At 54.3% G+C, this 25,099-nt stretch overlaps 1 protein-coding gene across 1 annotated transcript; it reads left to right on the top strand.

Moving 5' to 3' along the window:
• Positions 1-51: 51 nt before the first annotated feature.
• IUM83_18219 (uncharacterized protein) lies at positions 52-2,597 on the top strand (the record flags this gene model as incomplete). Its single annotated transcript, XM_067943205.1, has 5 exons — positions 52-125; positions 243-267; positions 423-731; positions 817-2,073; positions 2,148-2,597. 5 exons carry the CDS (start codon positions 52-54, stop codon positions 2,595-2,597), a joined length of 2,115 nt encoding a protein of 704 aa, XP_067785874.1.
• Between the last annotated feature and the right edge of the window lie 22,502 nt (positions 2,598-25,099).

Here is a 25,099-nt window from a genome sequence, read left to right as displayed (position 1 = left end):
AGTCGCCGTTTTGTCGGGTAGAGCAAGATTTCTTGCTCTACGCCGCCGGCCATGAGCGCCGTCGCCTGCCACTTCGAGCGGCGGGGCTGCCGCCACTCGGCGCTGTTCCTGGGCGAGTACAAACGGTATGCACTCGCATTCTGATAGCCCCCTACCTAAATAATCCTGGGAGAGGGGCGAGGGGAAAAGGGTCCTCGAGTACTGAAGTCCGCCTGCAATGTCCATGCTGCTTGCTGTCGCAGGACCAATCGCACCAAGAAGACCAAGGTGCGCCACCTCTGGCTGCCACGCACTGCACCTGGCTGCTAGCCATCGAGCTGCTAGCTGGCCAGTCACCCACACCAAAATGCAGTACACCATGTAGTCTGACGCCCTTTGGTTCTACTGCTTGGCGCGCGTGCGCCGTCCTGCCTGCCTGCCAGATCCTGCGCTGCTTCCCGCACTGCTGCCCTGAGCACCTCAACCGCAGCTACTGCGGCTCGTCGCTCTGCGTGCGCGTGCAGCTCGTCAGCCCCGCACAGCAGCAACAGGCCGACACGCCGCCGACGGTGTCCACGGCCAACCCCAGCAGTCTGCTGGTGTACGCGCACTTTGAGGAGGCCCAAACCAACTTCCTGGCGCTGAACGCCACGATCGACTACGACGACGTCGTGAGCTCCATCCAGACGGAGCAGACCCCCAAGGGCACGTGGATCGAAGGCGCCGTGGTGCGCGACGCTGCTGGTGCCGATGTACGTGCGACCGATCTCCTCCCTCTGTCAGCACTGTGTGGGGGTGTAGTAGTGCATTTCTGACCTGCGCCTCCCCCTCTTTCAGCACAGCAGCCTCTTCCAGATCAATCCTGGCGCGCGATGGTACTACGAGTGGGAAAGCGCCGCCACCAAGGCGCAGCGCTTCACGAAGCACGCGCTGCGGGTCTACGTCTTCCAGCGCGTCCAGTCACAGTTGCGCGTCGTGGGTCTCGTTTCTTCGTCCGAGTTTATGGTTGTGTCCTATCGCCGAGCTCCGAGCGAGGTGCGGGCGGAGCGCGAGGCCCTGGAGGCGCTGCGTGCGGCGGTGGGGACCCAGCACAGCGTCAATGCGGACGTCGAAACGCACAGCGCCAATACGCACGATTCAGTCGCTATTGAGCACAGGCCACCAGCTTCCCGGGTGCAACAGGTAGCAGAGGTTCAAGCAGAGGCACTCTGGCAGGACCGGAAGCTGTGGGAGTGCCGCCACCCGGACGTCATGACGTCCTCGAAGCAACTCGCCATCCTTTACTACTTTCTGCGCTACATGAATGCCTCGTCGTTTCAACCGTTCTTGGAGCAGCTGAGCTTGCTTTTCAGAGATCAAACTGCAGGCTATCGCTCGGTAGCTGGTAAAGTTTTGGGGGAGAGCGACGACGAGAAAGACGTTCAGCCACAAGCAGGGCCGCCACTTTCGTGGGCTTTCCTCGAGCCACTCGCTCGCGCCAGTAGAGATGGAGGCAGACTTGACGACGAAGTTGCGAGTGCGGAAGGCGCACCCGGACCACTCAAACGCCTAGTGGGTATCTGTGGTAACCTGGCTGCGTGGTTGGCGCTAGACAGCGCGAACTTGGACCTGTACCAACGCTTCCTCCGGTCGTACAGCGCAGCACTGCTGGACAAACGCCGACTGCGAGTTGGATACGTGGAAGCCGTCACACTGATGTGCAAGCTGGTGGATCGCTTCATCGGTTGGAGCGAAGATCTGTCTGCTTCGTCGTCTACATCGCTATCTCTCCTATGTGAAGAGATCACGACGGTCGTGTTTAAGTATGACCACCTGAAGCCGCTGCGGTCCGTTGTGTTGAATGTTCTGTCCTCCAGCACTATGTTCGGCATGCATGAGTTCGTGGCGCAACTTCGAGCGCAGTTCCTTCTACAGCAGGCCAACCTGACGCCAAGTCGCAACAATTTGGCGCAGAGAGATGAGAGTCAGGCGTCGATGTTTGACGGTTCGTGGGTTTTCAACGGGCATCGCTCGTTGCTGACGCCGATCCGAGGCTCCTCTGCGACCAACGTCTCGATTGGTTGTTTGCTGACGTTCATGCGCGAGATGGCCCGTGTCAACATCAGACCGGTGGACGGGCAGTCACTGGAAATTTACTCGGACTGGAACGTTCGTGGTGACGTCCATAGGGGAAGACACGCATGGCCGCGCCAAGTAACCCGTCTGGGATGACGTTAGTGCTGGATAGCCGGCAACGAATCTTCAGTCATTTCCCAAGTGGCCTCTCCAGCTCCATTCCCCTTGGCGCGCATAGCTACGGGGACTACCGCGGTAAGCTCATGTCACCAAGCAGCTTCGTCGTGGAAATGAGCTCGTGGCCTCTCAACAGCAACGGCACTCAACCAGCTCTGCGGTGGAAACTGCAGATCGATGTGGGAGCGGCCAACCAGGAGCGAGACTTCGCAGGCAATCCCAGATGCCTTGTGATTAAGGCCATCGTTGAAGAGGGAATCTGGAGGATGGACAGCAACAACCACGCTCCAGATTTCCAAGCGATGTCATTCAACTCCAAGCATGATGTTGTGGAAGCGTGGTATCCTACTTACGAGATGATTGGAATGTACGACCGCGTTGCATAGGATCGGTAGCGAGGAAATGTAGTAGTTGATTAATGCTCAGTATCAGATACCACGATCTCGTCCCCTGTGCATCATAGCTGGGGTACATCAGAACTGTGTTTGCACTTTGTTCGTTGAAACTGGGCTGAACTGCCAAGTTGGATTACATCATTAGTAGCCCCGCATCACCTCGTGGACAGCGACACCTCGCAGCTTCAAGTGAAGATTTGCATCACGGTTCAGGTTCACGCGAAGAAAAAGAAAGATAAGCGATTGATTGGGTAGCGGGCAAAGCTCACGATTTAGACAAAATGCCAGAGTTGGAGAATACTTTGTGGTGGAGGCAATTATAGAGACTGAGCCGCGTCAACAGTATCATATCTGTACCTCCCTCACTTGCACATTTGCTCTCCGGACACTGGTAGACAGCAAAACCCTCACTAATCCCACTCGACCTCCACATTGTTTTTTTTGCCAGCAGATGCCATCACCCCGCTGCACTTTTCGATGCTTGACCCAGTCCATAACAATTTTACGAGCCCGAAATCTGCTACAGGGTAGTATGCTCCTAAGCAATTGTCCAACATGAATTTTGCCCAGAATACTGCCATGCAACTGTTGAGTGCACAGAGCAGTTGGAATAGGAAGGGTATTCACTCGCATCCGCAAGAGCCTGCCACCCCATGCAACAAGGTCTTTTTCAGAGCAAATAAATTGACAGTTCGAAGAAGATTCGCCCAGCAGGAGGAATGACGTGGTACTCCCGTCCATCATGAAATAATCTTGCGCAGTCGTCGTATGTGTCAGGCAAAACTGAAATTGCATTATCCTGCGTGTTTTGACTCGACCCAGACCTTGAACGCACTTCAAACATACCAAATATCATTCGAGCAGATGATAATCAAAGTCCAACTGGGCGTAGCTCTCCGGGTTCATCTTACAAATCGAAGAGAAAATGCTTACTCCTCCTCGTACGTGGCCACCGAATATTACCCCATCAAGCGCTGTCTACCACCGCGGATCACTCCATTGTGTTTGCGAAACAGCTAGTAACATCACGTGACGTCCAAAGAACAGCACTGTTTTCAACTGAAAAACTTGATCCAGGACGCGTGCATTGGCTGCCGCACGAAGATCATCCCGGTGTGATTGCCTCCTTTCTCGTCGAGCGGATACGCAGTAGTAACCCCAACATCCATATGCACGTGTGTATCGGGCCGCCGTCAATGGTGCTCGCGTAAATGTAGCTGCATCTGCGCATGCGTTGGCTGTCAGTAGCGATACGACAGCTACCGGCATCCGACGAATAAGCAAAAATTCACGTTTGACAGGTTGAACCTCCTTAACGTGCAACTGCGACGTCAATGGTTTTCAGCGAATAGAGTCGGGCTGTGTTTGTAGTCTGTAGCTCTGATCCGAAAGCTCAGTCACAACGTCAGTGAGGGATAAAGTGCCTGCGACGCCGTGCTTTCTTTATGAGCACCAATCGATAGTGATTCCCATGGGCAAGTAACAACTTGGCATATGAGACGGCGGGGTACCAAATGTTACTAATCAACCATTTGGTCTTTTCGAGAAAAACGGGCTTGAAGTTGGCCAACCGTTATTCGTACATAACTGGATTGCTGAGTTAGAACCCCTTTTCACTTTTCAAAAATTTGAGCGAGGTGTATCGCTCTCAACGGTGCCATGCTGCGGACGCCGCTGCTGGCCACAACGACGCCTTACCGCTCTCTCTTGCGCAGGACCCCGCTCCTGTCGTTCGTACTGATGCTGCTGGCAGTGCTGAAAGCCGTGACGAAGGATTGGAGGACGGTGACAGCAGTATCGACAGCGATGAGCTTGATGACAGCGGGGACGAGGACTTTACTCCTGACTCCCAGGCATCCAGTGACGACGAAGAACCCCTGACTGCCGCAACAACCCGCTTTACGCAAAACCCAGCGTGCAGGAAGGTCTGGACGCTAAAGCAGCCAAACAGGCTCGTCGAGCTCACCGTGCAGCTATGGCTGAGGCAGCCAAGGAAAACCAGGACCGCCGCAGGCGACAGCAGACGGAGTCAAGCGCAAGCGAAGGCCCTGCGAAGAAGCGGAAGGCGTCCTCCTCGTAAGCTGCTGCAGCGTGCATCAGGTGACTGCAGGTTTAACCATTAAATCGAAATGATACTTACATCCTCCTTTGTCTGATTTTATGAATTTCTGAAAAAAAATTCAGAAACTACACTTGGCTACACGGGAGTGGCCACACAAATAAGGCAAAACAGGGCATTTAGAGCCCGAATTAGCTAAACCCGAGACCACCACTGGATTCCTTGGACGATTTCGGGCTAGGCTCACCAATAAAGAAAATTTCGATTTTGCCTTCTCGGACCGAGATGTTTTTTTTCGTCGGCCGATTTCTCCGGCATGGCTGAATGGATTTCTTTGTTTAAGGGCTCTCTGGAAAGGCAAGATAAGGGCTTTACAACGGTGTGCCCAAATCCACTTTTAATTAATGGGCGATTAGTAACCTTTTGTTTGACGCCGTCTCATATATCACTGCGTAGGTATGAGCCTGACCGCCTGGAACATTGCAATCTCCTATTTACGTAAGTTGTGAGCATTTCAGCTCATAGCAGTAGGCATCCCACATAGGTTTGGTTGATTTGCCGGCTTAACGACTGGCTCGCTGATTAGGATGCTCTTAAGTAATTCAATATACCTCATCATCATCCTATTTACGGAAGTAATGGATGGGGCTCCCTGCCAAATCGTCGGCGTTTCAGTTTCTTTTCTGGAATAGATGTATTCCTGAACGATCTTTGACTGGAGGTAACTATTGGACGATCAGAGAACAAACTTTCTGAGAAATCGTAAGTCGCGGACGCTGACGTTAAGGCGCAACTACAATTGGCCGAAATCATTCCCGATCTCGCATCCTGGTGCTAACATGGCATCACAGGACGCTGCAACCGAGGCGTGAGCCATACGTGCTGTATGCATCGCCCCCGAAACGAGAAAAAAGTACACAAGCAACCTTAACGCCATCAAGAAGTGGATAGGTGAAGTGTTTGCTTTGACGCTAGACGACAGAGACCGCAATATAGCTGGATTTTTTTAAGCGAATGACGACCTGAATGTTAGAAATGGCGAGTCGGGTTGCAGGTTGAACTGCAAATTGTAGCAGACGGGAGGTCGGAAGGTGATTTGCGCATTGTTTGTGACGGCTTCATCGCTGTAGTGGGTCTAACTTGACTCACTACTTTAGCTTACACGTTGCGCAACGTGTATGAGGAAGCGTAAGTACTTAGTATTTACTTAGGTTAATTATATTTGAATACACAAATATAAGTTAAGTAAGATAGAATTCCAAGTGACTTAGATGAGGTAAAATGAGAACTGTATTGTTTGTAAATTGATCTTCCCCTAAAATCTGCTAAAAACTGTTTATCATCTATGAAAGGGTTGGCAGCGGCTGGCTGTCAGAGCCCCGCTAATATGCATGTCTCTGATTGGTAGAAAGATGCTGCTTTCTACCAATAGGGTCCTTGGATATGTGTGGACCACTCATTGTGGTGGTCCACTTCAATGTATCCATTGGTGTGTCTCACACCAAGGTGAGGAAGTATCCAAAACTTTTAACAGATAACCTATCTGTTAAATTCACAAGTGGCTTGCAACCACTTGTACGTGTAACCCCGTTACACCATCCCCCCCTTAAGGTTAGACGCACGGGGTCTCCGCACGTCAATCTTTGGAATTGACCATTCGTCAATTCTCCGCGTTTGGAGAAGAAATCCGCGCTCATTCAACGATGAGCGCGCCTCAGAAGAAGTCTTCAAAGTCGGTGGGGAGTCATCTCTCCATCGACGACTACTTCGAACGCCAGAAGGCGAAGTACGGCGACGTCGTCGACTTCGACGACGACGATGAAGATATGGAGGACGAGAAGGACTCGCCCTCAAGGCGCAAAGACTCAGTGTCGAGCGAGTCGCTCGACCCTCACGCCAAGAACATTCATCCGCGTGAAGGGGACGAATCGGACGCTTCGAGCTCGAAGCGTTCGCGAACTGAGAGCGATACCCCACTCGCTTCCGCTGGGGCTCTCAGTACTCCGCGCGCTGCTGCTGCAGCGCGTGATTTCAAAGCTCAAGGCTCTCCGCGCGCTGCGCCTGCAGCGCGCGATCCATGGATGCCGTCCGCGTCCGAGATCGCGGGCCGGTATGGGAACTCGGTACCTCCGAATGAGGTGCCGCTGTACGTATGCAGCGCCATCAAAGATGACGCTGTGGCTGCCGAGCTGCACTTTGATGCGGAAACGCATCAAAGGCGCGATTACTACATCGGACGCTGTCATGAGCTCCGATGGTTTCAAAGCAAGAAGACATCTTCTCGCAGCAAAGTGCCCGAATGGCAGGCACTTTGTCAAAGTTGGAACGCTTTTGTTGAAAACTTCAACAAGAGGCCGAGTGCTTACCGTGATCGGATTAAGCAAGCGCGTGATCGCTTCGAGACGTACTCGAAGCGTGGAAAGTTGGAGCAACTCCACGTTGCTGCGGAGGAGGCTAATGTGCCGTGCGCTGTGCCCGAGGGCTTTCAGTGCACGAAGTGCTTCCCGGGCGCGGTCCGCTTGAGCGACCGCGACCTGAACGGGTACACGTCGTTCCGTGTGCCCGAGAGTCTCAAAGAGCTCCGTGCTAAATTCTTAGCACGTGAGGGTTCGGGCGCTAGCGATGACCGCAGCGCTCGTACTACTTCCGCTGCACCAGCGCGTACTGCTCCTCGTACGCCCTCACCATTTCCGGAACGTCCTCCAGCAAGACGTTCCGCGGCTCCCATGTATCTCGATGGGGAGGAAATCCTCTCCAACGAATACGAAAACGAGCCCCTTGAGGGTTCGTTTTCGGGATACTATGGTCAACAATCCGCTCAACAATCCAGCGGGTTGAGCCGCGGGCGTCACGGATCGGCGGTGGCGGGGGTGGGAACACGCCCCGGGTATGATCAGCCCCGGGCTGATCAGTATGCGCCTCTCCACGACCGGGTGACCGCCGTGGAGCGTTTGCAGGGCGCTGAGTTCGCCGCCCTGAAACAGGAGCTGGCGAACCAGAAGGCCCAAGTCGCGGCGGTCTCGCAGACCGCCTCGAATATCCAGGTCGAGTTGGGGACCCAGATGAAGGGGTTGCTCCAGCGCGTCCGCGCGCTGGAGGAGAGGCTGCTCGTCGCCGAGGCCAAGGCTTCCGCTTCTGCCTCGGCTCCTGCCGAGGCTTCGGGTCAGCCGAGCTAGATGGCTCGTGCTGCAGGTATGGCTTCAGCCGTCCGACGTAAAAGGTCGGATGGAGGCGCATGCTAGACGGTATGTCTAGCGTGTATGCGTTGCCGTGCCGTGCCAACACAGTGAACGGCCCGATGAAGCGCGGAGCAAGCTTGCTTGCTCCGAAATCCGAAACCGCATGTTTAGGCAGGTTTTGTGTAGCTAGCAAAACTAATGAACCAACTTTGAATTCATTTGTGTTGCCTCTGCCCACATTGTCTGCGTTCAGCTTCTGTTGATCAACAGAAGCTGCTATTGTGTCTTGGACAAACCGAATTACGGCTTGTCTTTGGTGATGAAACTGATTGCATCCGAGCTGAAGTCATTCAGCTCGCTCTCCGCTAGAGGCCCGGTCTCTGCGTGGTTCTTCGCGGTGTCTGCGCCCTGCGCAGATTCATGCGTTTGATTCTTTGTTGTTGCAACTGACACTGTGCAAGTGTCAGCTGTTTTCTGCGGTTGCTGCATTGCAGTCGTAGATCCCCCCCACTTAAAGTGGGAGCCATCACTTCGAGTAAACTCGGTAGACGTGGATGCCGCATGGCATTCACGTAGAACGGCGTATGCCCGGTCGAGGCATGCACTGAGTTATTGATGGCAAACTCTGCCATCGATAAGCACTCGCTCCAGTATTGGAACGAGTGAGCGTAGCTCTTCAACATATCGACGAGCACGCGATTCACGCGCTCGGTTTGACCGTCCGTCTGCGGATGATCCGCAGTCGACATGGAAAGCTGGCTCCCAAGTAGTGTAAACACTTCTTGCCACAGGTGCGCTGTGAAGCGCGGGTCTCTGTCCGACACGATGTCGGACGGCATGCCATGGTGTTTGAACACCATGTCGACGAACAGACGGGCCGTCTGCTTCGCGGTCACTTCTGCCGGCACCGCAGCAAGATGTACCATCTTGCTGAAGCGGTCGACGAAGACCACAACACCGGTATTCCCTCCGCTGTCCGGGGGAAGACCAAAGATGAAGTCCAAAGACATGGACTTCCAACACTCCGACGGAGTCTGTAGTGATTGCAACGGAGCCTGCGCGAATGGCGCAGGCTCTACGCGTTGGCATACCTCGCAAGCACGGATGTACTTGCGCACCCACTTATACTGGTGGTGCCAGTAGAAGTCGCGCGTGAGAAGGTTTTCTCACGTCTGAGATGTCCCGCAGTCGGGGCATCGTGATACTCGCACATGATCCTGAGTCGCTGGTCATGGTCATTCGGCACGACAACGCGATCCGCGTTGTCGTCGACTGCATTATAAAGTAGTAGTGTGCACGCGCACAAAGGTGCTTGGGCAGCTTCTGACGAGACTTGTCAGAAGGCGTTGTGCCATAGGCCAGCAAGAGTTTCGTGTCCGTGTCGTGCGCGTACGCGGCCTTCATGTCGCCCAACAGGGACGATGTGGGTTTGCTCGATCGCATGACGTCAATGGCATTAACGTCGGCAGTTCCTCCATAGTCCGGACGACGTGGTAACGCGTCGGCCACCACGTTCAACCTTCCGGGTTTGTATTCGACCCGGAAGTTATACTCCGCAAAGAATGAGAGCCATCTCGCCATTCTTTGTGATATGTGTGGCGACTTCACTGTAGTGCGCAGTGAAGCATGGTCGGTGTAGACCACAAATGGTCTACTTCCAAGCAAATACACTCGGAACTTTGCGAGTGCGTATTTCATGGCAAGGAGTTCCTTGTCATGTACCGAATAGTTGCGCTCAGCTGGCTTCAGCTGATGCGATTGGTAGTAGACGACACGATCACGGCCCTTGCGATCGTGCTGCATCAACGTGCATCCGATCGCGAAATCGGATGCGTCACACACTACGTGAAATGGGCGATCTTGGTCAGCCACTGCCAAGATCGGCGCCTCAGTTAAGCCCCGCTTGACTGTATCGAATACCTTTTGGCAATCGGCGGTCCAATTCCACACAGCTTCTTTCTTAAGAAGCTGTGTCAGCGGGCGGATCTTGCCCGCATAATCCTCCACGTACTTGCACAAGTACGTGGCTATCTCGCTCGCCCCGAAGATACACTTCTTCAGGTTCGCGTAGAGCTTATGCTTTCGCATAAGCTCAAGTAGCTTCCGGAGATGCACCATGTGCATCTCTACGTCGGTCTTCCCGTCCACAGCCCGGCTGTGGATGAACACATCGTCGAAGTAGCTCGGTGCGAAGTCGCGTACCGAGCGCAACAAGTGCGTCACCTACCTGTTGAAGTTCGCAGGGGCGTTCTTAAGCCCCTGCGGCATTACTAGCCACTCCCAGAGCATGCCGCTTGGCGTGCTCACTGCCGTGTGAGGGATATCGCTCTCACGCATTAGGATCTGATAGAATCCATCTCGCAAGTCGAGAGCACTGTAAACGGTGCTCCCGGCCATCGAATCGATGATAACATCTTTTCGCGGTATCGGCGTCTGCGCCGGTACCGTCGCATCGTTCAGCTTGTTGTAGGCATGAATGATGCGCCATCCGCCCTGTGGCTTCTTGACACAGAACGTCGGAGCACTGTGCGGGGCCTTTGATTCCCGCACTTGTCCTGCTTTGCGACGACTTTCAAAGAAGTCGTCGATCGCTTTTACTTGCTCTCGCGGCAGTGGCCACTGCCGCGTGATACAGTACTTTGTGCCCGGCACGAGATCAATCTCGTGCTGAATACCCTTATCCTGGGGAAGCTCCGCAGGAATCTCTTCCGGGAGTACGTCTGTGTACTCCCTCAACAGTTCGTAATAGGGACTCGACTTTAACGAGTCCCAACCTTGTTCCTCGAAGCGCTCTCGCTTCGTCTTCGCACTGGGAGTGTCTTCCCTCTCAGTGGTACTTCCCCTGAAGAGCTGCCTCAGCTCTTCGCTCTCGCTCGCCGTTCTTTCGCTGTCCGAAAGAACGCAGACCTGTTCGCTGCATCCATCGTGCAAATCGCGTGTGAAGCGCTTCCAGCTCATGGCTGGAAGCGAAGTCAACTCCGACGCCGTCGTCGGAGGATTAGCGAGTTCCATATCACGATACTGGAATCCAGTATCGGTGCGCGTCAAGACGCTTAGCGTCTCGACGTCCGGCGTCACCGCCTCTGTCTGCCCAGCAGACTGCTCTTGTTGCGTCTCGGTCCCGGACCGAGACTTGCGCAGCGTTCGCCGTCTTCTTGTTGTGCGGAGCCCGGCTCCGCACAGTTGTTCTTCTGGTCCAGGCCCGGCCGTGGACAGTTGTTCGCCGGCCGACCCTGTCCGCGGGCGCGCGGTATCAAGCCCGGCTTGACCGCATGGCGCTTCGTCGTGCAGCCCGGCTGCACGACAGCATGCAAATTGCGTCAGTGCGGTACGTTTGCAACCGTCCGCACTGTTTGCAGCGTCAACTCCCGGAGTTGACACGCCTTCGTCACCTCGACGCCATTCATTGGCGGAGCCCCTCATGACCGAGGGTGCGTCGGCTCCCGGAGCCGACGCGTCGTTGTCGACCTGACCGCTTCGGGTCAGGGACTGTCCCCTACACGCTTGAACGTGGGTGTTGGTTCCCGGAACCAACACATCTTTTTCTTCCGACGTCGGCAGCATTGCCGACGTGGATTTCTCTTGTGCGCATCCACGCGCACCCCTTGGGCACTCCGGGACAGCAGCATTAAACGCTGTCTCGACTGGCGAGTCGCGCGCACCTGCTGGTGCGTGCGCTGCGGTAACAGGGCCATCGCTCTCTGTTCCGCTGTCGCGACCGAAGCGCACGAGCGTGCGCTTCTTCCAGTCAATTACCGGATCATGCCGTGCAAGCCACAGCATGCCTATTACCACGTCGAACTTATCGTCCAGGTCCAAGACGATAAAGTGTTCGACAAACATTCGTGGTTTGTACGAGAAGCGCACGTTCACGACGCGCTTCTCGGTCTTTACGATGGCACCTGTTGCCAGTCGTACCTCCAGAAGACTTCGAGGTGTATCTACCTCCTCGAAGTCAAGTCTTGACAGGCTTCGTAGTCGAACAAAGTTGTTCGACGCGCCTGAGTCTACCAATGCTCGAAGAGAGTCACTCGCTCTCTTCGAGTATACCTTCAAGATGACTAGGTTTGGCCTGTCATCTTGTTTCTTGCAGTGAGAGCTGGTCTCACTGGGGGCTGCAGTCCTCAGTGTCGCGTGCCCGATGTCGGCACGCGCGACTGCATTACCAGTAGGGCGCCCCGCGCCTACTGGATGTTCGCGTTTTTTGTTGGTCTGCGGCGATGCCTAGCATCGCCACGACGGCCACCTCCAGGGGGCATGGGAGCTGTACACTCCCGTGCAAAGTGACCGATCCTTCCGCAGCGGAAGCATCGCACGTTACCTCCCTGCTGCTGGTAACCAGCAGTTGTTGCATTCGAGAGGTCCATTGGTTCTGGACCTCCCGGCCTCGCTACCGGGCGCGGTTGCGGCCTCGGTACGTTTACATGGAGTTTAGCCTGCCGCAGGCTAAACTCTTCTTGCATGGCAAGAGTTATTGCAGCTTCGAGAGTACTCGGGTACTCTCGGAAGAGATAGGTCTTCACAGGCCCATCTCTAAGCCCCTTCATGAACGTGACGACCTTGGTCGCTTCGTCAATCGGGTTAGTCACGATATTTGATACCAAATATCGTGCGCGCTGCGCGTAAGCATGGACGTCATGCTTACCCTGCTGAAGGTCGAGGAACTCCGCCCTCGACCGGAACTCGTTTTGCGGGGGCTCAAACGCTTGTTTGAGCTCCTCTTTGAACACTTCGTACGTGCTGAAGCACGTAGGATCGGAGAGTCGACGTCCATACGCCCAACTCCTTGCGCGTCCGCCAAGGCAGGACATGGCGAACGCGACCTTCGACAGCGGGTCGACGATGCGTCGAGCCGCTATGGCTGTGTCGAGTTCGACAAGCCATCGGAGGAGAGGCTCGCCCTCTCTTCCCACGTAATTGCTTACGCTCAACTTTAATGGTTGAGCACGCGGTGTCGTCCCTGACGACGCCGTCACTGAGGAAGCAGCGTCACGCTGCTCCTTCATGATGAATCCCAGAGCAACACCATGTTGCTCCGTCGGCGATAGCGTACGCAGCATTGTAGCTATCGCCGCCTCCCCAATGACTGTTGACAGTCGTTGGAGGGCTTCCCACTCTGGGTTAGACAGGTGGGGCAGTCAGCGCGTGCAACATGCGTTGCAGGCGTGTTGGAGTCTCCATGGGCACCTCCGTGCTCATGTGGTTCTCGGCACCGCGTTCGTACAACGCGTACGAACGTCAAGCAGTCGGTCGTTGGACGGACTACAAAGTGCTACCAGGTGTAGTGGGTCTAACTTGACTCACTACTTTAGCTTACACGTTGCGCAACGTGTATGAGGAAGCGTAAGTACTTAGTAATTACTTAGGTTAATTATATTTGAATACACAAATATAAGTTAAGTAAGATAGAATTCCAAGTGACTTAGATTAGGTAAAATGAGAACTGTATTGTTTGTAAATTGATTTCCCCTAAAATCTGCTAAAACTGTTTATCATCTATGAAAGGGTTGGCAGCGGCTGGCTGTCAGAGCCCCGCTAATATGCATGTCTCTGATTGGTAGAAAGATGCTGCTTTCTACCAATAGGATCTTTGGGTATGTGTGGACCACTCATTGTGGTGGTCCACTTCAATGTATTCATTGGTGTGTCTCACACCAAGGTGAGGAAGTATCCAAAACTTTTAACAGATAACCTATCTGTTAAATCCACAAGTGGCTGCAAGCCACTTGTGCGTGTAACCCCGTTACAATCGCCACCTGCATTTGCCTTACATTTTGGAGACTTGGGCTAGGGGATGAAAGGTCTAGAAGGCGTAGGTAGCAAGAACCGAGGAGGATTGTGGTAATGCAACTCCACTAAAATCCTCGCTACCGTTCCGTATGAGGTTCACCAGCAACACACGCTTTCCTGGTAGGGTCAGCAAGTGTTGGATCAATACCTAAAGACCAGGAACGATCACTTACACAGGGTCGGTTGCAAGCGCTTCTGTGCGGCTAAGTTATTTTCGGTCAACCCAAAACCTGCACCTCTTAGCCACGATCTAGGGCTAGGATGTTATATAGCGCTCTCGCGCAACCTCCTGCAGTCCCTCAGAATGAAGGATACCATGGGTACGGCTTAGTATAGGGGGGACTGAGGTAATCCTCGGTTGGTAGGTAAATACACTCGGGGACACTCCCACCCCACAAATATATAGCGAACGACTATACAAAATCGCTGCTGCCTCTCCGGCCACGCCAATGTGGTAGAGCGGCCACCAAAGTGAAGGCGGACCGCAGTAAGGCGACCGCAGGAGATGAGAGAAGGTGACCGCGGTCCAAGATGAAGGTTTCCGGGAAAGGAGCGACGGCTCAGATCTGAGTCGGGTTGCGTCATCAGGTGGATCGGTCGCCCGATCTAGCAGGCTCAAGATTGGGGAAAACTCGATCCACGACCCCGATCCAGGATTCTCTTGAATTTGTCTGCGCCGCTCGCTGGTTTTGTATCAAATCTTTTGCGTTATCTTCTGCGTTTGGCGCAGACAAGTTGTTAAACGCAATAGTGGCTCCTCGATACATCTGCTGGTATTTTTGGAGCAAACGCGGCTTTCTCACGAATTTGTCTAAAAAAATGCTACAATCATTAGAGAGCAGATGTCTGGTCAGCAATCAGCGACACTGATATGACACCGAGCGACTTAGTTATATTGATTTATCTGCTAGCAGCGGCAACGCGACGTAGCCTATGAAGTCGAATTGCTATTCCTACCAGTATTTCTACGGTTTGTTCGAATTTCCTGTAAAGCAGTTGACCACATGAGTTGTCTCTTACGACGCTGACGATTCTTGGATGTGACGTCACTGATTTGTAGGTCCAGTAACACTGTCTCGAGCATTGAGCGCGCTTGCTCAATCGTCGGGTAGTCAATCTAGATTGATCGTGCAATGACTCTCGTTTGAACTTCCATCATCATGCATCTGTAGTGCGAGAGTTTTTTTCGTTTTGTGGGACATGAAAGATCTTGCCACTGGAGAAAGCGAAATGGTCCACAATTACCCGATGGAGTGCCACACCACCAGTGCTCCCACGCACGCTCTAAAGTTATGGTAGCGATAACAAAATCATCATGAACTCGTGTCAAGCGAGAGCTTTGCATACGCAATTGGGGTATCAGAAGCTTCTTGGTTTGAATGTTGCTCACGAGAAAGCGGAGCTGATCCAGTATCAACGTGTAGATGCGGCTGTGACGCGTATTTCAATTGAACATATCGTAGAAGTTCAACAACGCCACACTCGTTCAGCTTGCGGGAGATGAGATTCCAACTGATCAATAGAAAAGCATGTGCAAACACGAGCTCGGCATTCCCATGTTGCAGCATAGACAGAGGTGTTGAAGCAACGAAAAGGCAGAGGTTCTTCCCCTCGGTAAATTTCACGCCACTGTTGTGGTTGCGGCGAGCAACAGTCCGCTTCAATCCCTTAAGAAATACGGTCAAGTCAGTGCCGAACTCCATACTCATCAGACCTCCATAGGCACGGTATAAGTGAAACAAACTGGAGCGCATAGAATCATACGCGGACTGACCAGGTTTCTCACCCTTAGAGTTTCTTAAAGACATCAAAAACTTTCGAAATCGCCGGCAACATGCACATCATATTGATTTGGGGCCACAGCTCCATTGTCACGCACAAATTGGAGTACTGCTTTCCTTCTGAGAGATCCAACACCAGTGTCATCACTCTCGAGGTACCATTCCTGATCATCTTCAATGGCTTGTAGAAGCTCATCGCTCAACACGTTTCTCTTGTGTTCGTAGAGCCAACACAGATAACGAGTGACTCCTCGGTGGTACATTTCCACCGTCTTCTTGCCTATGACATTGCTCGTGATGGCCTCAACTTGGCTGGCGAGGTCACAACGATCACTCAACGTGCTTTTGATTGTCGTGGGTTTTCCGTTTGTGCCTCTTCATAGCCTAAACAGCACTACAGATTCGTCTCAATTAGGTACGAGGAGACAAAACGCAGTCAAATTCTTGCTACATATGAGTCATATATCAGGTTGAAGGTAGGAGGCACGACAGAAGTAGGGCTAGGCATGGAACCGAAGCTTAGTAAACATCAAGGTAGTCTGTCGACAGCGTAGGATAGGATTAGACTCAGTCCCGAATTTCTTTGTAGCACGCAGCCAGATCTCCTCCCCTCTCGTCTAGATGACCTCCAAGCGCCGGTAGTGCCGTAAGGAAAGCCGGATCCCCGATAGCTTGCTGGATTCGGGTGCTCATCCCTCTCAGACCCGTGCCCAATAGGAGGGATGTGGTGTTGTAGCACGCACAAAATCGTCAAATGTAGATACTAGCACAAACCACAACAATAGCCGAGCCACTCGGCTCTTATTGGTCTGCGCTGAGTTGCACCAAGCGGTTCTGCCCTTCCGGGACAGAAGTGGCTCGCCTCCGCCGAGACCAAGTACCCCGAGCCAGTCAAATCTGCCTCCGGGTAAAGAAATCCTGTGCCCTCCACCAAACGATGGACGACGACGCGCGAGCACTTTTACAGGTGTGGAGAAGCGAATTCCGGGAAAGGGGTGATTGGGAGCGATCGGCAAAAGATGGATTCTGACGTAGTCACAATACCGCGGAAGTGACACCAGAGAAGCCAGATCGAGTGGATCTAGCGATACGGGTGGATCGAGGCTATCAGATGTGTGTGGCGTCAAAGGGAGACTACTGGTAATACTAGAAGATGACATAGCAGAAGTCTACACACGGCAGAAGGCCAGATCAGCACTATCAGAGGTGGTTGGATCCAGATCACATGTACCCATGTGGATCCAGACCCAGATCACCTGTAACCAGGCGGATCTGAGCTTCTGAGGGATGACTAGGATACGCAAAGCGGTGGGTGGAGCTTACGCCAGCCGATGGACCCCAGATCAAGACAAGTTAACCCAGATCAGGGACGGTGGCATCTGGATCACATGTACCCATGTGGATCCAGATCCAGATCACATGCACCCATGCGGATCTGGGCCTCTGAGAGGTGGCAATGGCAAGTGAAGCGGAGAAAGGAGTTTGCGACGACCGATGGACTCACGATCAGCGAGGATCAGCGTGGATCAAGCAGATCGGGGGGAGGTGGATCCAGATCACATGTACCCATGTCCGGATCCCGTACGTCAGGGCGGATCCAAGCCTCTGGTAGACGGCTAAGACGAGGAAAGTGAGGAAAGGAGGTCGCAACAGCACAGAGACGCAAGATCAACGCAGACCGACCCAAATCAAGGCACTTCGGAGATCAGCGGATCCTGATCTGGGAATCAGGCGGATCCGGATCTGGCGGATCTGGCGGATCTGGGACTCAGTGGGTGATCTGGCGACTACAGCTCAACGGAGGGAACAAGTGACGATGCAATGAAGGTAGAGGTGGTTTGTAGAGCCGGCAGGTACAGATGGGAAGATGGTTCGGATTGGGTGATAGGATTTTGGGATAGGATTGGACATAACCATAAATTAGACTCAAATTTGCCTTGGACAACGCAAGTGCCTTCGCCTTCGCCTGGAATCGGGATCGACATTGGCCCACCAAGAAGCAGCAAGGTACTGGGTAGCAGATCTAGTGTCGGTTGAATAATCTGGATAATATATTGGCCAGATCAACCTTCCCAGTGAACTCCCTACAAGTGCAGATCCCAGATCACCCGGAGTTAACTACTTGGCCGGGTGATCCTGGATTCTCAACCACCCTGATCCCGCTATAGGAAGCGGCAAGTACGACAAAGGGCGACCTACCAAGTCGCAACAAGGGCCTACAACACACGACAAGGCAACCACTCGGCCGGATCCACATCCAGGCCGCCAGATCCAAGTCGGGAATCACTTGATCTGGACCAAGAACCGCGAGCCGAGTGAAGATTTCCGCGCTGCTCCACCGGATCCCCGCGTCTCGCCAAGACGTTCCTACTTCAACACTTGGACTCTTCATAAGTTACCAGAGGAGCAAGATCCAGCCCTACCGACGGGTACACAAGGTGAGGAGTTCAGCACTGATCACGGATCATCGGAGTACCCCCTCCGTTAGTCGGTGTCCAGGCGCTGTTGGGAAGTTGGATCTAGCAATCTCGCAGATTTTGCTGATCCCGCTACACCACATAGGTCGCTGGAAGCAATCCGACTTGAAGAGTAACGGCACCCGGGTTGTCCGGCGTACCGGCTCGACGACCTGGCGAGACTTGATCCTTTCGCGCATGGCGAGAATTGCCCAACCCGGGCTAACTTATCTCTTGGCGCTGCCAGTCGCGCATGGCGAGAATTGCCCAACCCGGGCCAACTTATTTCTTGGCGCTGCCAGTCGAGTACCCTCCAAGCTATGCCTCTCGGGTACCGACGGCAGGCATTATCCGACCCCACGCAGTGACTTACGTAGAAGTGTACACGTGTGGTGAGCCTAGAAAATCCTGCTCTGTTTGTTCATAAGTCTTCTGGGCGCCCTGAAAGGGCACCTCCACTATTCCTAAGGTCACATACAAATATCAAGTGAAATGGAGCGGTTTCGGATCTCGGCCGACCCTTCATCCTCGCTACGACGCTTCGAAGTCGGCTGAGCCGGATAAGCTGTCCGGATAACCGGGCGAGCTCCACGGGGAGTCCTCTCCGACTCGCCGGGTTCACGCTTGGTCCTCCTGTGCTGCCTCTGGCCGTGCCTCGCTTCGTCTGGACGGCAGGCGGCTCTGTTTAACCGAGATTGAGGCTTGAAACTTGCCTTGGACTCGGCTGAGCGCTTCCTAGCGCTCCCCGTCCTCGTGCCGCAGTGTGTGTGTCTGCTCCTTGTGTGGCGCCATCCGTCCTTGGTTTCCGGTGGTCTTGAATCCTCGTCAGTCGGGTGTGGTGCGTCCCTGAATCATGCTAGCCCGGTTAGCTCGGCTAACTGGCACAGTGTACCCATCCAGCCGAGTAGTACCGTTGCTTCTGCTTTTCTGGCTGTCTTGGTACCTTGTTCCACGAAATCTGGTGTTCCCTACACCACAATAGCCGCGTTCGGCGGCAGAAACCTGCCTTGGTCTCGGATGAGCTTCCTCCTGGACTCGGCTGTGGATTCCGTGCATGTCGTCCGGTCGCCGCGGGTTAATCCTTGGCTCTTGGCACTCACTCGTCCACGTAGCCGCGTTGGCGGGCCTTCTGGCTCGCGCTAGCCTGGTGAACTCGGCTGGCTGGTACAGCGTACCCATCCAGTCGAATAGTACCGTCGATTCCGCTTTTAGGCGGATTTGGTACGCTGATCAACTTGGATGCTCCACAAACTGATGTTTCCGACACCACAGGGACACATTAAAGGATACCGTCGTAAGCGTGCCACGATAACTGTAGTGGGTCTAACTTGACTCACTACTTTAGCTTACACGTTGCGCAACGTGTATGAGGAAGCGTAAGTACTTAGTAATTACTTAGGTTAATTATATTTGAATACACAAATATAAGTTAAGTAACAAAAGGATTCCAAGTGACTTAGATTAGGTAAAATGAGAACTGTATTGTTTGTAAATTGATCTTCCTCTAAAATCTGCTAAAAACTGTTTATCATCTATGAAAGGGTTGACAGCGGCTGGCTGTCAGAGCCCCGCTAATATGCATGTCTCTGATTGGTAGAAAGATGCTGCTTTCTACCAATAAGATCTTTTGGGTATGTGTGGACCACTCATTGTGGTGGCCCACTTCAATGTATCCATTGGTGTGACTTACACCAAGGCGATGAAGTATCCAAAACGTTTAACAGATAACCTATCTGTTAAATTCACAAGTGGCTTGCAGCCACTTGTACGTGTAACCCCGTTACACCATCCCCCCCTTAAGGTTAGACGCGCGGGGTCCCCGCACGTCAATCTTTGGAATTGACTATTCGTCAATTCTCCGCGTTTGGAGAAGAAATCCGCGCTCATTCAACGATGAGCGCGCCTCAGAAGAAGTCCGCTAAGTCGATGGGGAGTCATCTCTCCATCGACGACTACTTCGAACGCCAGAAGGCGAAGTACGGTGACGTCGTCGACTTCGACGACGACGATGAAGACATGGAGGGCGAGGAGGACTCGCCCTCAAAGCGTAAAGACTCAGTGTCGAGCGAATCGCTCGACCCTCACGCCAAGAACGTTCGTCCGCGTGAAGGGGACGAATCGGACGCTTCGAGTTCGAAGCGTTCGCGTACTGAGAGTGATACCCCACTCGCTTCGGCTGGGGCTCTCAGTACTCCGCGCGCTGCTGCTGCAGCGCGTGATGTTAAAGCTCAAGGCTCTCCGCGCGCTGTGCCTGCAGCGCGCGATCCGTGGATGCCGTCCGCGTCCGAGATTGCGGACCGGTTTGGGAACTCGGTACCTCCGAATGAGGTGCCGCTGTACGTATGCAGCGCCATCAAAGATGACGCTGTGGCTGCCGAGCTGCACTTTGATGCGGAAACGCATCAAAGGCGCGATTACTACATCGGACTCTTTCATGAGCTCCGATGGTTTCAAAGCAAGAAGACCTCTTCTCGCAGCAAAGTGCCCGAATGGCAGGCACTTTGTCAAAGCTGGAACGCCTTTGTTGAGAACTTCAACAAGAGGCCGAGTGCTTACCGTGATCGGATTAAGCAAGCGCGTGATCGCTTCGAGACGTACTCGAAGCGTGGAAAGCTGGAGCAACTCCACGTTGCTGCTGAGGAGGCAAATGTGCCGTGCGCTGTGCCCGAGGGCTTTCAGTGCACGAAGTGCTTCCCGGGCGCGGTCCGCTTGAGCGACCGCGACCTGAACGGGTACACGTCGTTCCGTGTGCCCGAGAGTCTCAAAGAGCTCCGTGCTAAATTCTTAGCACGTGAGGGTTCGGGCGCTAGCGATGACCGCAGCGCTCGTGTTACTTCCGCTGCACCAGCGCGTACTGCTCCTCGTACGCCCTCACCATTTCCGGAACGTCCTCCAGCAAGACGTTCCGCGGCTCCCATGTATCTTGATGGGGAGGAAATCCTCTCCAACGAATACGAAAACGAGCCCCTTGAAGGTTCGTTTTCGGGATATTATGGTCAACAATCCGCTCAACAATCCAGCGGGTTGAGCCGCGGGCGTCACGGATCGGCGGTGGCGGGGGTGGGAACACGCCCCGGGTATGATCAGCCCCGGGCTGATCAGTATGCGCCTCTCCACGACCGGGTGACCGTCGTGGAGCGTCTGCAGGGCGCTGAGTTCGCCGCCCTGAAGCAGGAGCTGGCGAACCAGAAGGCTCAAGTCGCGGCGGTCTCGCAGACCGCCTCGAATATCCAGGTCGAGCTGGGGACCCAGATGAAGGGGTTGTTCCAGCGCGTCCGCGCGCTGGAGGAGAGGTTGCTCGTCGCCGAGGCCAAGTCCTCCGCTTCTGCCTCGGCTCCTGCCGAGGCTTCGGGTCAGCCGAGCTAGATGGCTCGTGCTGCAGGTATGGCTTCAGCCGTCCGACGTAAAAGGTCGGATGGAGGCGCATGCTAGACGGTATGTCTAGCGTGTATGCGTTGCCGTGCCGTGCCAACACAGTGAACGGCCCGATGAAGCGCGGAGCAAGCTTGCTTGCTCCGAAATCCGAAACTGCATGTCTAGGCAGGTTTTGTGTAGCTAACAAAACTAATGAACCAACTTTGAATTCATTTGTGTTGCCTCTGCCCGCATTGTCTGCGTTCAGCTTCTGTTGATCAACAGAAGCTGCTATAGTGTCTTGGACAAACCGAATCACGGCTTGTCTTTTGGTGATGAAACTGATCGCATCCGAGCTGAAGTCATTCAGCTCGCTCTCCGCTAGAGGCCCGGCCTCTGCGTGGTTCTTGCGGTGTCTGCGCCCTGCGCAGACCCGTGGTCGTTAACCATGTTGTTGGGGAGTCTGCGCCCTGCGCAGACTCATGTGGTTTGTCCATTGTTGCAGCTGACACTGTGCAAGTGTCAGCGGTTTTCTGCGGCTGCTGTATTGCAGTCGTAGATCCTCCCCCACTTAAAGTGGGAGCCATCACTCCGAGTAAAATCGGTAGACGTGGATGTCGCATGGCATTCACGTAGAACGGTGTATGCCCGGTCGAGGCATGCACTGAGTTATTGATGGCAAACTCTGCCATCGATAAGCACTCGCTCCAGTATTGGAACGAGTGAGCGTAGCTCTTCAACATATCGACGAGCACGCGATTCACGCGCTCGGTTTGACCGTCCGTCTGCGGATGATCCGCAGTCGACATGGAAAGCTGGCTCCCAAGAAGTGTAAACACTTCTTGCCACAGATGCGCTGTGAAGCGCGGGTCTCTGTCCGACACAATGTCGGACGGCATGCCATGGTGTTTGAACACCATGTCGACGAGCAGACGGGCCGTCTGCTTCGCGGTCACCTCTGCTGGCACCGCAGCAAGATGTACCATCTTGCTGAAACGGTCTACAAAGACCACAACACCGGTGTTCCCTCCGCTATCCGGGGGAAGACCAAAGATGAAGTCCAAAGACATGGACTTCCAACACTCCGACGAAGTCGGTAGTGATTGTAAAGGAGCCTGCGCGAATGGCGCAGGCTTCACGCGTTGGCATACCTCGCAAGCACGGATGTACTTGCGCACCCACTTATACTGGTGGTGCCAGTAGAAGTCGCGCGTGAGAAGGACATGTCTTCTCACGTCCGAGATGTCCCGCAGTCGGGGCATCATGATATTCGTACATGATCCTGAGTCGCAGGTCATGGTCATTCGGCACGACAACGCGATCCGCGTTGTCGTCGACTGCATTATAAAGTAGTAGTGTGCACGCGCACAAAGGTGCTTGGGCAGCTTCTGACGAGACTTGTCAGAAGGCGTTGTGCCATAGGCCAGCAAGAGTTTCGTGTCCGTGTCGTGCGCGTACGCGGCCTTCACATCATCCAACAGAGATGATGTGGGTTTGCTCGATCGCATGGCGTCAATGGCATTGACGTCAACAGCTTCTGCATAGTCCGGCCGACGTGATAACGCGTCGGCCACCACGTTCAATCTTCCGGGTTTGTATTCGACCCGGAAGTTATACTCCGCAAAGAATGAGAGCCATCTCGCCATTCTTTGTGAAATGTGTGGCGACTTCACTGCGGTGCGCAGTGAAGCATGGTCGGTGTAGACCACAAATGGTCTACTCCCAAGCAAGTACACTCGGAACTTTGCGAGTGCATACTTCATGGCAAGGAGTTCCTTGTCATGCACCGGATAGTTGCGCTCAGCTGGCTTCAGCTGACGCGATTGGTAGTAGACGACACGATCACGGCCCTCGTGATCGTGCTGCATCAACGCACATCCGATCGCGAAATCGGATGCGTCACACACTACGTGAAATGGGCGATCTTGGTCAGCCACTGCCAAGATCGGCGCCTCAGTCAAGCCCCGCTTGACTGTATCGAATGCCTTTTGGCAATCGGGTGTCCAATTCCACACAGCTTCTTTCTTAAGAAGCTGTGACAGCGGGCGGATCTTGCCCGCATAGTCCTCCACGTACTTGCACAAGTACGTGGCTGCCAAGGAACTGCCTCAGTTCCTTGACACTTGAAGGCGTTGGCCATTCGTTAATCACTCTGACCTTTTCTGGGTCAGGGCGGACACCATTCTTCCCTACGAGACACCCGAGGACGGGTATCTCGCTCGCCCCGAAGATACACTTCTTCAGGTTCGCGTAGAGCTTATGCTTTCGCATAAGCTCAAGTAGCTTCCGGAGATGCACCTTGTGCATCTCTACGTCGGTCTTCCCATCCACAGCCCGGCTGTGGATGAATACATCATCGAAGTAGCTCGGTGCGAAGTCGCGCACCGAGCGCAACAAGTGCGTCACGCACCTGTTGAAAGTCGCAGGGGCATTCTTAAGCCCCTGTGGCATTACTAGCCATTCCCAGAGCATGCCGCTTGGCGTGCTCACTGCCGTGAGAGGGATATCGCTCTCACGCATTAGGATTTGATAAAATCCATCTCGCAAGTCGAGAGCACTGTAAACGGTGCTCCCGGCCATCGAATCGATGATAACATCTTTTCGTGGTATCGGCGTCTGCGCCGGTACCGTCGCATCGTTCAGCTTGTTGTAGGCATGAACGATGCGCCATCCGCCCTGTGGCTTCTTGACACAGAACGTCGGAGCACTGTGCGGGGACTTTGATTCCCGCACTTGTCCTGCTTTACGACGACTTTCAAAGAAGTCGTCGATCGCTTTCACTTGCTCTCGCGGCAGTGGCCACTGCCGCGTGACACAGTACTTCGTGCCCGGCACGAGATCAATCTCGTGCTGAATGCCCTTATCCTGCGGAAGCTCCGCAGGAATCTCTTCCGGGAGTACGTCTTTGTACTCCCTCAGCAATTCGTAATAGGGACTCGACTTCAGCGAGTCCCAACCTTGTTCCTCGAAGCGCTCTCGCTTCGACTTCGCACTGAGAGCGTCTTCGCTCTCAGTGGTACTTCCCATGAAGAGCTGCCTCAGCTCTTCGCTCTCGCTCGCCGTTCTTTCGCTGTCCGAAAGAACGCAGACCTGTTCGCTGCATCCATCGTGCAAGTCGCGCGTGAAGCGCTTCCAGCTCATGGCTGGAAGCGAAGTCAACTCCGACGCCGTCGTCGGAGGACTAGCGAGTTCCATGTCACGATACTGGAATCCAGTATCGGTGCGCGTCAAGACGCTTAACGTCTTGACATTCGGCGTCACCGCCGCAGTCTGCCCAGCAGACTGCTCTTGTTGCGTCTCGGTCCCGGACCGAGACTTGCGCAGCGTTTTCCGCTTGCGCCGTCTTCTTGTTGTGCGGAGCCCGGCTCCGCACAGTTGTTCTTCTTGTCCAGGCCCGGCCGTGGACAGTCGTTCGCCGGCGGACCCTGTCCGCGGGCGCGCGGTATCAAGCCCGGCTTGACCGCATTTTCCTTCGTGCAGCCCGGCTGCACGGTAATGTGTCCCTTCGCCGGCAGACCCTGTCTGCGGGCGCGCGATATCAAGCCCGGCTTGATCGCATGGCGCTTCGTCGTGCAGCCCGGCTGCACGACAGCATGCAAATTGCGTCAGTGCGGTACGTTTGCAACCGTCCGCACTGTTTGCAGCGTCAACTCCCGGAGTTGACACGCCTTCGTCACCTCGACGCCAATCATTGGCGGAGCCCCTCATGACCGAGGGTGCGTCGGCTCCCGGAGCCGACGCGTCGTCGTCGACCTGACCGCTTCGGGTCAGGGACTGTCCCTTACACGCTTGAACGTGGGTGTTGGTTCCCGGAACCAACACATCTTTTTCTTCCGACGTCGGCAGCATTGCCGACGTGGATTTCTCTTGTGCG

Source organism: Phytophthora cinnamomi, assembly GCF_018691715.1.
Source record: "Phytophthora cinnamomi strain GKB4 chromosome Unknown Contig73, whole genome shotgun sequence".
Lineage (NCBI taxonomy): Eukaryota > Oomycota > Peronosporomycetes > Peronosporales > Peronosporaceae > Phytophthora > Phytophthora cinnamomi.
This window is presented reverse-complemented; position numbering and strand designations above follow the sequence as displayed.